Below are 12,345 nucleotides of genomic sequence, written 5' to 3' on the forward strand. Positions count from 1 at the left end.
TTCTGGATTTTAACAGGGGCGTAGTTGATGGTTTACGGAGAGGGGTTACACCCCCCTCTACTGTTCTCTCCCCTCCCTGAAAAATCTCTTTAAATCACCCCTCAGACCACCAACCCATCCAGCCCTCATACCCCTCCCTTTCAACCCCATCATCTTTAAACCACCACTATATCACAAAGCATACCAATTTAAGCTGGGGAGTCGTTCGTGGGACTTTCGCCCTCCTCACATACCCACCCCCGCATGACAAAATGAGTTAGCAAGCAGATAACATTGATCTAATGCTGATTAGGCTAATGGAGTATGATATTTTTTGTTTCAAGTGTTTCACCGTCAACACGTAGCTCATCAAGTTCGTGGCTGGCATGCCATTGTGTATAAGTGCAAATTGTACTAAGAATGTAATGGACATTTCCATAATTATGTTGAACATAAAAAGCCTCCGTGCCATAGTTTAGAGAAATGAGAAAGGCACAATTGCACCGCTAGGTGGATTAAAACAGGTTTTTAGTATATCTCTACTATACTCTATATTAATATAGGTACAAACATACAAACGCTCGTGGCCTTCGCTATAACACAAACCTGGTCATAAACGCGACCATGTAATTGCAATCATCTACATATCCTTACGCACGCGATTTTGCCAACATGAAAACACCCGGGTAGTTAAGTAAACGTAGCACCTATAAACTTCCAAACGCGGTCTCAAACATTAACCTACCACTCGAGCGATCATTAACGATCACGTCCGTCTAACCTCGATCCTAGCAGTCTAGACTAATGACAACACGTTCCATGGTGACATGACCTGAAACTCCAGTGATATGAGGAAACTGACTCTCTTCTACCGTCTGTACCATACACTAAAAATTAAGCATCAGATTCACGATCCGCGCGCGATCATTCAACAATACACGCTACATGAAATTGAAATCGCGGAGTCACATAAACGTAACAAACACGTTAACATACAAATGTTTGATCCCTTCGCGACCTTCCACGGTATCTACACCTGCGATCTCGCAAACATAACATCCCGGTGATAAGATGAACGTCTCATCGCTTATAAATGTAAAGCGCGGTCTCAAGCGTGAACCTAAAAACTCCCGCGCTTGCACGATCATGAATCGGTCACTTTCGGAAGTTTCCATCCTTGGTACCAGCACACTATGACCATGCCTTCAATTGGACCAATTAAAAAAGAAAGCTTTCATATCCACTGGACAACACGTTCCATGGCGACATGGCCGAGAACTCTAGTGATATGAGGTAACTCACTCCCTGTCTGAATGTAAATTGCACACCGAAAACCTAATATAAGAATGAAAGTCCGCGTGACCATCCAAGAACGCACGTGAATATATGAATGGCCACAGGGTTACAAAATCCAGTTTTGTACACGCAAAGTCACATGCACGCGAGCACACGTGACAAACACGTTAACATACGAACGCTTAAGTCCTTCGCGATCAATAACGCACACCTACGCCCGAGATCGAGCAAACTTGGCAACACCCTGGTAATAAGGAGAACGTTTTAGCACTTACGAAGTTTCAAACGCTGTGTTAAACGCGAACCTACAACCGTCCGTGTTCGCGCGCTTATGAATCGATCACGTCCGGAAACCATTACCCTCCGTCCTAGCAACTTAGGTCCATACATTCAGTAGGACCAAATAAAAAATAAAGCTCTGATCCACTAGATAACACCTTCAATGGCGACATGACCGGGAACTGTAGTGACATGGGAGATCACACTTTCTTCTCGGTCCGCACACGATCATCCAAGAACACACGCGAATATGTGAAAGGCACACAGTAATAAAAAAGAATACACGCAAATTTACGCGATTGAACACGTTAACGTAAAAACGCTTGAATCCTTTGCGATGTTACACGCGCGCCCGGACATATTTGAACCGTACGATGAATATCACATTCAGAATCACGGCCCGCTGCAATTGGCCTAAAGCAGTGTTTTAGTGGGTGTCATTTCCTGTCTCGTCTGCAATTGTAGTATGTGATCCTGACGGGGAGCCCTTCCGAGAATCTAGCTCTACAGCTCCAGTAGGAAAACTTTATGCATATGGAGAAACTATCAGTACAAAAGTTTTTCTAATGATAACTTTGAACATGTTTTTTGAATTTTATACAAATTGATAGACGAAACTATAATTTTATTACAAAGTCTGATTCCAAATATCAATTCAAATCAAAATGATTTGAACTAAAATCTTACAAAATGGGATAGATTTCAAGATATTTGGAATTTGTTCCAACAAAAACAATTAATTACTAAAATTATGCCCTTTTCATAAGCTATTCGCGTTTCTGCCCGGAAAGAAGAAAATAACTTCAGAATAGCAAATTCAGGTACATTGTACCCAATACTTGAACATCTCAATAAGGCATTAAGAAGCCTTGCATAAGAGGTAAAACATCTGAAATAATAACTGAGACATGTACTACGAATAACTAGTTGATAATGAAACGAGTTATTATTATACCTCAATAATAACAAAACCTTTTCAACCTTCCAATAACAAAATTTACTGTATGGAGGTATTTAATAAGGTATTGATTTGGTATTTGTAAAAATTACTGGAATACATGAATAATACTAAAATAAAGTACCAGGTTCGGCTAATCGCAAAGGATCTAATGGTACCAGCCACTCTCGCTGTAGAGGATAACCCGAACAAGAATTGTTAGAAGTGAACTTCCACACAAAACAAGGAGATACACACAAAACAAAATGAGTTGTCACTAGTACTGATGAAAGAGTGAAAGAGAACACTGTTGCCACGAACCTGTGTGTACGAACACCGTGTAAGTATAGGGGGTTCGGTTGTGTAGGTGAACATGCGCATGTATTTTTGTTCGAAATAGCGTGTTCGGGTTCGGGTTTGTACAAGAAATGTATTTTTGATATGAGCACAACTAGAGAGAACATGGTGCTCCATTTTCATATGCGAAGACTGCTGAAAGCTCGTAACGCAATCTTATGTTTTTTTTATCTACCACCCGACAAATTGCGGAGACTCGTTATTTTTTTCGATGAACACTTCTGCGTTGGGAGTGAATTTCACTGTAAGGGAGGCGTGTAAAATGTATTAATTTCGGAACTCACATTTGCAAATGAGTTTTATCGTTTTTTCATAATTTTCCAACAATCAAACATGAGTTCTGAAATAGTTATAAATAGGCATGTTCTCATTTTCATTGCAGATTGATTTGTACATTGACACTGCCCGTCCGATCGTCGACAAGGTGCTGGAAGGTTACAATGGTACAATCCTGGCGTACGGTCAAACCGGCACCGGCAAAACGTACACTATGTCCGGTAATCCGGACTCACCGCAAACAAAGGGCATTATTCCTAATACATTCGCGCACATTTTCGGACACATTGCCCGAGGTAAGGAGAACCAAAAGTTTCTAGTTCGGGTGAGTTATATGGAAATCTACAACGAGGAAGTGCGCGATCTTTTGGGCAAAGAAATTCACAAAAGTCTCGAAGTAAAGGAGCGTGCCGATATCGGCGTGTTTGTGAAGGATTTAAGCGGATACGTGGTACACAATGCCGATGATTTGGATAATATCATGAAGCTGGGAAACAAAAACCGTGTCGTTGGAGCTACTAAAATGAATTCCGAATCCTCACGCTCCCATGCTATATTTTCCATCACGGTCGAGTCCAGCGAAACGGATGAAAATGGGAAGCAACTTGTGAGAATGGGAAAGTTACAGCTGGTGGATCTAGCTGGATCGGAACGGCAGAGTAAAACTCAATCCAGTGGGTTGCGTTTGAAGGAAGCAACCAAAATCAACTTATCACTATCGGTGCTGGGCAATGTGATTAGCGCACTTGTTGATGGGAAAAGTACTCACATTCCGTACCGTAACTCGAAGCTCACTCGACTGTTGCAGGACTCGTTGGGTGGCAATAGCAAAACCGTTATGTGCGCTAGCATTAGTCCTGCGGACTCGAATTATGTAGAAACCATTTCAACTCTACGGTATGCATGTCGCGCTAAGAATATTCAGAACTTGGCCCACATTAATGACGAACCGAAGGATGCGCTGTTGCGTCATTTCCAGGATGAAATCAAAGAACTCAAGAGACAGCTTGAGGAGGGAGTGTTCATGAATGGACTTGGAACCGATGATGAAGAAGATGAAGAAAATGACGATGAAGATGAGGAAGAAGATGGAATCGAAACTGACGAATTGAAGGAAAAGGAACGTAAAGAGAGGAAGGAAAAGAGGCGCAATGAAAAAGCAAAAGAAAAGAAAGAAAAAGCTGATGCGGAAAAGGAACTGTTGGAAAAGAAGGCAATCGAGAATGAACAGGAAATCAGTCGGGCTAAGTAAGTATTTCGTGTAAAACTATGAGGCAATATTTTACATATATTTTTTTTAATTCTTAGATTCGAGCAAGATCAACTTCGCGCAAAATTGTCATCGTTGGAAAACAAAATTCTTGTCGGTGGAGAAAACCTGCTGGAAAAAGCACAAACACAGGAAGTGCTTCTAGAAAAGTCCATAACTGAGCTTGAACAACGGACGAAAACTGAACGCGAACTTGAAGAAAATTTACAAAAGATCGAAGCCGAACGCATCGATATTGAGGAACGGTACAGTTCACTGCAGGAAGAATGTGTTGGGAAAACCAAGAAATTGCAACGAGTTATGTCGATGCTGATGAGCATAAAATCTGAGTTGGCTGATCAACAGCAGGAACAGCAGCGTGAAAAAGAAGGCATCTACGAAAATATTCGCAGTTTGTCTCGAGAGTTAGCACTGTGTGAATTAGTCATCAACTCATACATTCCAAAGGAGTATCAGGTAAGATGAAAAATATAACCCTTGGTAATTTTTCAAGTAATGATTTTTGTGACTTTTAAGAACATGATTGAAAAATTCACCCACTGGAATGAAGACATTGGTGAATGGCAGCTTAAATGCGTCGCTTATACCGGCAATAACATGCGCAAAAATGTGGCTGAACCAAAAGTCAATACCAAAGAGACGGATTTGATCGATCTATCGCATGTATATTTAAGCTATAACACAGACTCCGTAACGGAACCAGTACGGGCCAAGACAGCAAGGCCACGTACTTCAGGAATAGCTCGTCCAACTACAGCCCGGAAGTATTATTAAGTAGAAGTAAACTATGTATTTCGAAAGCGCACAGCTTTATGATCAAAATTATTTAAGTAGTGAAGAGAGGCTTTTCCCATAAAGCTCTCCCGTGTGTTGCACAATTGTTGCTAGCTAGTAGTTTCGCCCAACGTGCAATTCTCTACTAGTCAATAGTGAATGTTTCACCAGTGTTATTTAGTTTTTTTTTTGATTTGGTACGTTTCGCTAATCACCAATATTCTGTTTGTTTTGTTATATTTGCGTTTTTTTTTACAAAGTACTATATATCTCGTTTATACAACAAAATCTAACTGTTGCTGTGGGTGTGACAATATTCCATCTAGGATTAGTGAAGCTGTTCGCATAGCAGATCTAAGTAAATAGAAATTCCAAACAGCATAGCACTGTTATGCGAGGAGGAACAGTTCATTGAATGAGGAAATTGACCAATGTCTATACCAAAGGACTAGGCACACCTAAAATTTTCAATTTCGTGAACGAATTTACCTTTTATTAGTAACAATAAAGTTTTCATTAATCTATGTGCTCTGGGAAAGTATTTGATTTAATTTTGTTTCAACTATAAGCCACGTGTCTAGTAACCTCGAATAAAAAATATTTTTAAAGCATTTAATATAATTGAAAAATAAAAGGTTCAGGAATTCTATAATTGAAGTTACTGGTTTATGAAATATTTTATTAAATTACTTAGGTACTATAGAAAAAACTAATTCCATGCAACTATCCCAGAAATTTAGGAAATATTTTTTTCCGATTGGTAGTATTAATATATTTTTCCGATTGTTAGTATTAATCCTTCTTGAAACTTTCGGTATATTTTCTTCGTATAATAATAAAATTTAAACGGATCTTCGTTTGGCACAATTTCATTCATTTGGTTAATCAAGTCGACAAAATAAGAACATTTACTAGTTTATTAATGTGTCCGCAACAAACATGTATTCACAAAAGTATATAAAACACTAGTCATGAAAAAAAAATTAAGCAGCTTCACCTCATTCGCAGTAGAACAGAATTTAGCCCTATGATAACAGTGAAATATTTTATCCCACAGAAATACTCACATTGATATTTGCACTTTTCCTGCAAAAATAAAAAATTGTTCGATTCATTTGTTTAGTTTCTTTATCTAAAAACCGAAACAAAGTTCTGCATTGACATATTAGTCTAGATAGTATGGTTGTTAGTTTCATCGTAATATAAGATGTTCGATCACGATCTTGGAGATTTTCGGACGGATCTTCGTAGAAAACCCCAACTGTCTTAGTAAGCAGTAAATTCGTCAACGTCATTCAAGTAAAAGTTGTAGAGTAGGGGGCTAAGATATGAGCCCTGGGGAAGACCCATGTAGCTAATTCGTGATGGCGATAAATCAGCATGTGAAAAATGCATGTCTTTTTTTTTTTCAGAAAACAAGTTTAGTAGAAAATTGTTCATAATCGGTGAAAGCCCATACTGGTGCAGCTTCTCAGAAAGAACAGTGATAGAAACAATCAAAATACCCCTTAATATCCAAGAACACTGATGCCATCTTTGTTAGCATAGGCCATTTGAATTTCTGTTTAGAGCAACGTATCGTCCCCTTGCTTTTGCGGAAGCCAAATTTTGTATTTGACAGTGTGCCATTTGCTTGGATCGAATTGTCGAGGCGATACAGGTTCATTTGCTCGAACATTTTCCGGATATAGGGCAGCATTGCAATCGGTTGGTACGTGTATGGTCAGAGGTTGCCTTCCCTGGTTTTTGGATAGCGATGACCTTCACTTACCTCCAGCCATGAGGGACAATGTTACTCTCAAGAAACTTATTAAACAGATTCAACAAGCGTCTCTTGGCAGAGACTGCCAGATCCTTCAACAAGTTGAATTTGATTCTCTCTGGCCGCGACGCGGTGGATCTTCCGTTTCGGGGCGGAATCCGGACAAACCTTCTAGACGAAATCGAATATCCAACGGTTTGAATATTCCTTGCTCTCGTTTCGTTGAATATTGTAACAGTCGGTATCGCATACCCCGGGCCGTGTCCCAAAGAGTACTAATCGCTGTTTCTCTCGTTAATCCTTCTTCGAACCGGCGCCAATACCTCCGTTTCTTGGCTTTCATCAAACTCTTCATTCGCGTGTCTAACGTCACGTACTGTCGATAACTAGCGGGTGATCCGTCGTTCCGAAAGGTCTTATACTCGGCGACTTTCTCTGCGTACACGTCTGAGCACTCTTTGTCCGACCATGGAGGCCGTCCGTGAGAGTTCGCATCTAGTACGCCTTTAGTGTGAGCTTGAATCGCGGTGTTGAGATTCAAGTCAGCCAGGTACCCGTACTCTTTCTCCGGAGGAAGCCTTTATGTGGACTCGATTTTGGCCGATCGCGAACGCGTAGTTGTTCCAATCAATATTTCATGTGAGGTCATATGAAACATTGATCGTATTCGGTGACCCTGAATCGTTGGAAATAGTAATTTCGATTGGCAGATGCTCACTGCCGTGGGGATCAGAGATTACCCTCCACATGCAATCTAACCACAGCGATATCGAGCAGAGGGACAAGTATAAGGTGCTCGGGTGCGCTGGGGGAGAAGGAGTAAAACGCTTGATTTGTCCTGGTTTTTCTAATATGTTTAATATTTATTGAGTCTTCGCTTTGTTCACTATGCTCCAGATCACAGGAATGACGGACCGCAAACATAACTGCAACATATACTTATGCTCAATCAGAGTACGACAAACAAAACTTAATATACTCAAATCTTCCAATTGTACCTTCCGATGTTTGTTTAACCTCTCAAAAGTGCCTCGTTAATTCTCTTTTCAACCTCCTTTTCTTACATGGATATGGGTCATTCCACGTGTGTGATCAAAGCACGTTTAATCGACCTTCACGGATTTAAACCAAATTTGGAGGAATTGTTCATCTAGGGCTAATATACAAAAACCCAAATTTTTGTGTAAATTGAATCACCCCTGGGAGCATCCCCCGTTTTGACAAATTGCAATTCAATTACTCTAGAATCAAAAGGCAAGATGGTTTTTTTAAAAAAATTGTTCAAGGAGTCTAGAAAAATTATCAATTTTTGGCGGCAGTGCTGCCAACTATGTGATTTTTTCAATTAAATATTAAAAGTTAATTTTTCTCTCTAGATCTATATCTATTTTTTTCTCTATACAGCAATTCCATGAAATAAAGTTATACGATCTCTCAGAATTCTGCAATATTTAATAGAACCGTTCCTCACCGAAAAATATTAGATGCATATTTTTGTATTTCGTCATTAGAGTGTCTCTTTCCACGTTAGACTGGTTCAAAAAATCGTGATTTTTCAAAAGTTGGAATTTTTTAAAAATTCTTAATTTTTGAACCGCTGCACCGATTTTTATTGGTTATAGTTCAAATGAAAGGTATTTAAGTGTAGTTTCAAGAAAAATTTATAACTTTAAAAAATATTGACTTTTGTACGAACAAAATACGCATTAAATGGTTTTTCTTGATTTTCACTGCGAGGGGTCTTGAATACTGAATACTTTTATATTTTTATTTGAAAGATTATTCAATTCTACACAACGTCTCCAAACATATTTTTGAGTCAGATCTAGAGGTTTCGGAGATAGAATTTTTTAAAAATAAAAAAATCTATGTATACTAGGGTGTCCCAAAATGACATCATGTTAAAAAAGTCATCGGGCTCACTTCTTAAATGAAAGGTTGGGGTATCAGGATCACTTTCTTCTTCGGAGTGAATTTGCTAAAACGCTCCCTACTGGTGGCGAATTTTGATTTTTCGAAAAATGGGCCGATTTTGGGTAAAATTTCAAATTTATGCTTGTTGAAGTGCTTTTGAACTGTCTTGGATTTTTTTCAGCATTTTTTTATTTTTCTGGAGATCAAAATGGAGAAGTTTGGTTAGGTAGTTTGTACAAATAGTGGATTAAAAGAGCGACAGAGCCTTTAAAATTTAGCAAAAAGTGTAATTTTTGGTGTTTTTCATAAATTTTTCTTCAAAACTGGGTACCTACAAAATTTTAGAAGCATAGGAAACACTTCGAGTAGTTGAGCCAAATATAAGGACGTATTTTTGTTAAAAAAAGTGTATATCTAAGGCTAGTGTGGTATGAGTTATTTAAGTTTTTGCTAGATAACCTTTTGACATTTTATGCTATTCATAAAAAATAACACTGTTCTACAAAATAAAACAATTTCAGTGTGCTTAGTTCGCATTTTGTTTTTTGTAAAATAGGAGGAAAATGATGAAAAATGGTGTTTTCTTCTTGTCTCTACTACATCAGAATCGGTTTTTATGAGCATTTGACGATTTTTTCAAATTATTTAGGATATTAATAACCCCCTAGTGGGGTTGAAAATCATGAAAATTTAACAAATATGTCGAGTTAGTGAAAAGGTATGGCTTATATTTGTATGCCGAATTGACTAACGTATTCAGATTTTGTATATAAAGTCTCATTCCCAAGTTCGATATCTTAGAGTGAAGAAAAATGCAGAAGGGTGGGGAGAATGTTGAAAAACTGATCTTTACGTTTTAGATCGCACAATTCCGAAATAGTCAATTTTGAAGGCTTTGTATTTTCGAAAAAGTTTTACAACAGAAGACAGCGCATCTTCTAGTACAATAAGACTTGGCATGGCATTAGTAAAGTTATCATTATTTTTATAATTGATGGTACAAAAAATCATCAATTTCTCATTAAACCCGATCCTGATGAACTAAAGACAAACAGAAAGCACCGTTTTAAATGATTTTCCTTTTATTTTCCAAAAAACAATATGTGGTCTAAGCACATTTGAATTGTTTTATTTTTTGGAACATTATTATTTTTGATGAATTGCTAAAAATGTCGAAGGTTACATAACAAAAACTTATAAAACTCATACTCCTTTTACAGTGTCTATACACTTTCTTCAATAAAATTACGCCCCTTTATTAGGCTCAACTATTTGAAGTGTTTTCTGTACTTTAAAAAAATTGTAGATACCCAGTTTTGAAGAAAAACTAATGAAAAACACCAAAAATTACACTTTTTACTAAGTTTTAATGGCTCAGCCGCTCTTATACTTCAAAATTTGTACAAACTAACTAACCAAACTTCTCCATTTTGATCTCCAGAAAAATAAAAAAAGCTGAAAAAAATCTAAGACAGTTCAGAAGCACTTCAACAAGCATGAATTTTATCTAAAATCGGCCCATTTTTCGAAAAACCAAAATTAGCCACCAGTAGGGAACGTTTTAGCAAATTCACTCCGAAAAAGAAAGTGGTCCTGATACCCTAACCTTTCATTTAAGAAGTGATCCCGATGACTTTTTTAACATGACGTCATTTTGGGACACCCTAATGTATACACTCCACATGCATGGAAACGATGAAACCGCATGGTAGTGGGAATAGCTATAGTTCTTATTCTTGATTTGTAGTGAAATCAGTAGTTTTTTGCACTCACTTTAAATTTTGACTTTTACTATAATTTCAGGGATCTAGGAAAATAAGTCTACGATATTTTTTATCCGTAAGTCTAATGATATAAAAAGTATCTAAAAAGAATCTACTTAAATAGATAAATAGATAGTTATTCTCAGTTCCCTGATAATATTGTCGAAGATAGCCTTTAACCCATTCCCCCACGAGAGTCAAATGAAAAAAACATGTGTTTTTCTTAGGATTGTTATGATTAGGACATGATCAGTATCATTGCTACCTTGGGGTACACCCGATAGATTTATGAAGTTATGTTATTCGCTATTGCCCAGTTTGACAGATAGGGTGCGGCCAACCAGATATGAATTAAGCCACTTATCTATCTATCTATCTTAGCCAGTAGGAGCGAGTGATCGACACGATCAAACGCCGCTCTAAGATCAGTATAGACAGCATCTACTTGTGCTCCGTCTTCTATACTTTTAATGCAATGTGAAGTGAACAGTGCTAAATTCGTGGCTATTGATCTACCTGAAAAAAAAACCATGTTGATCTGTCGATATATACGTTTTGGCTTCCCGGAACAACACATAGAATATTTTTAGTAGGACTAAAGTAGTGTACCTACCCGAGCAAGAAAAAATTTAAAAAAAAAATTTTTTTTAGAGGGTCGATGTCTTCGACAAAGTTGTAGAATATTTTATTTTGAATAACTTCTTCTAAGATACCACAGACTTCAGACCTCATTTTTGAGGCAAAATTGTTTTTTTGTGAATATGATAGTTTTTCGACTTTTTCATGCTAAAAAACTCAATTGATTGATTTAATATGTTCTACAAACTTACTGGTATCACTAAAATACAACTTTTTGTTGAAGGAACTAATAACGTAAAATCAATATTTTGGCTTCTAAAACTATTTTTCATATAAATTTGCTGTATTTTCATCAAAGATTTCTGTTTTTGTGCACTTTTATGCAGCCAAACTTTGGCTTATCCGATACTCTATTATTCCTAGAATAGATTTAATATTACATCAAAACAGGATATAGTTGGACGCATTGTTTGGGTGACCATTCATGTACGACGGTTTATAACATAAAATGTATTTATATTATTTTTAATTTATATACATTATTAGCTATAAACAAAATCTTTTATTTCACACGCACTTACCAGCATGTAGAACATATTGAGTTAATTACGATTACAATATGGAAAAGTGAAAAAAAATATAAATTTTGAAGTTAAACTGCCAAAAAACAACGATTTCGTCTCAAAAAATAAATCTACAGTATGTATATGGTATTTTCAACGAAATTGTTCCAAACACAATATTTGACAAATTTGCTGAAAATCTGAACCATTTAAACAAAATTTGATTTTTTTACTCCGGGATTTGTACTTTAGTTTAACCAATAAGGTTAGTTCTACAAATTCATAAAAGTTGAACAATACCTATTTGAGGCCTTAGATATTATAGAACCTAGGCGTCTTCGGAAAAACATTCACAATACAATTCCGTCATTTCTATTTTTTAGATGGTTGAGGACTTCAGCAAAGTTGTATAATATTCAATTTCGAACATTCTTGTTGAAAATACCTTACGCATACTGTGGATTTATTTTTTGAGCCCGAAATCGTTGTTCTTTGGCAGTTTAATTACAAAATTTATATTTTTCTTAACTATTCCATGTTGTAACCGTAATTGATCAACTCAATATGTTCTACATGCTTGTAGGTGCGTGAAAAAT

The 12,345-nt window shown here is 37.0% G+C and overlaps 1 protein-coding gene across 1 annotated transcript in view; it reads left to right on the forward strand.

Moving 5' to 3' along the window:
- The window catches only part of LOC131683706 (kinesin-like protein KIF3A), an 80,309-nt gene extending 74,027 nt beyond the window's left edge, over positions 1-6,282 (forward strand). Inside the window, exons 3-5 of the mRNA XM_058965937.1 lie at positions 3,231-4,372; positions 4,433-4,850; positions 4,911-6,282. Coding sequence (XP_058821920.1) covers positions 3,231-4,372; positions 4,433-4,850; positions 4,911-5,168 — 1,818 coding nt within the window. The 3' untranslated portion in view covers positions 5,169-6,282. The remainder of the gene's footprint in view (positions 1-3,230; positions 4,373-4,432; positions 4,851-4,910) is intronic.
- The last annotated feature ends 6,063 nt before the right edge of the window (positions 6,283-12,345 follow it).

This window comes from Topomyia yanbarensis, chromosome 2, assembly GCF_030247195.1.
Source record: "Topomyia yanbarensis strain Yona2022 chromosome 2, ASM3024719v1, whole genome shotgun sequence".
Lineage (NCBI taxonomy): Eukaryota > Metazoa > Arthropoda > Insecta > Diptera > Culicidae > Topomyia > Topomyia yanbarensis.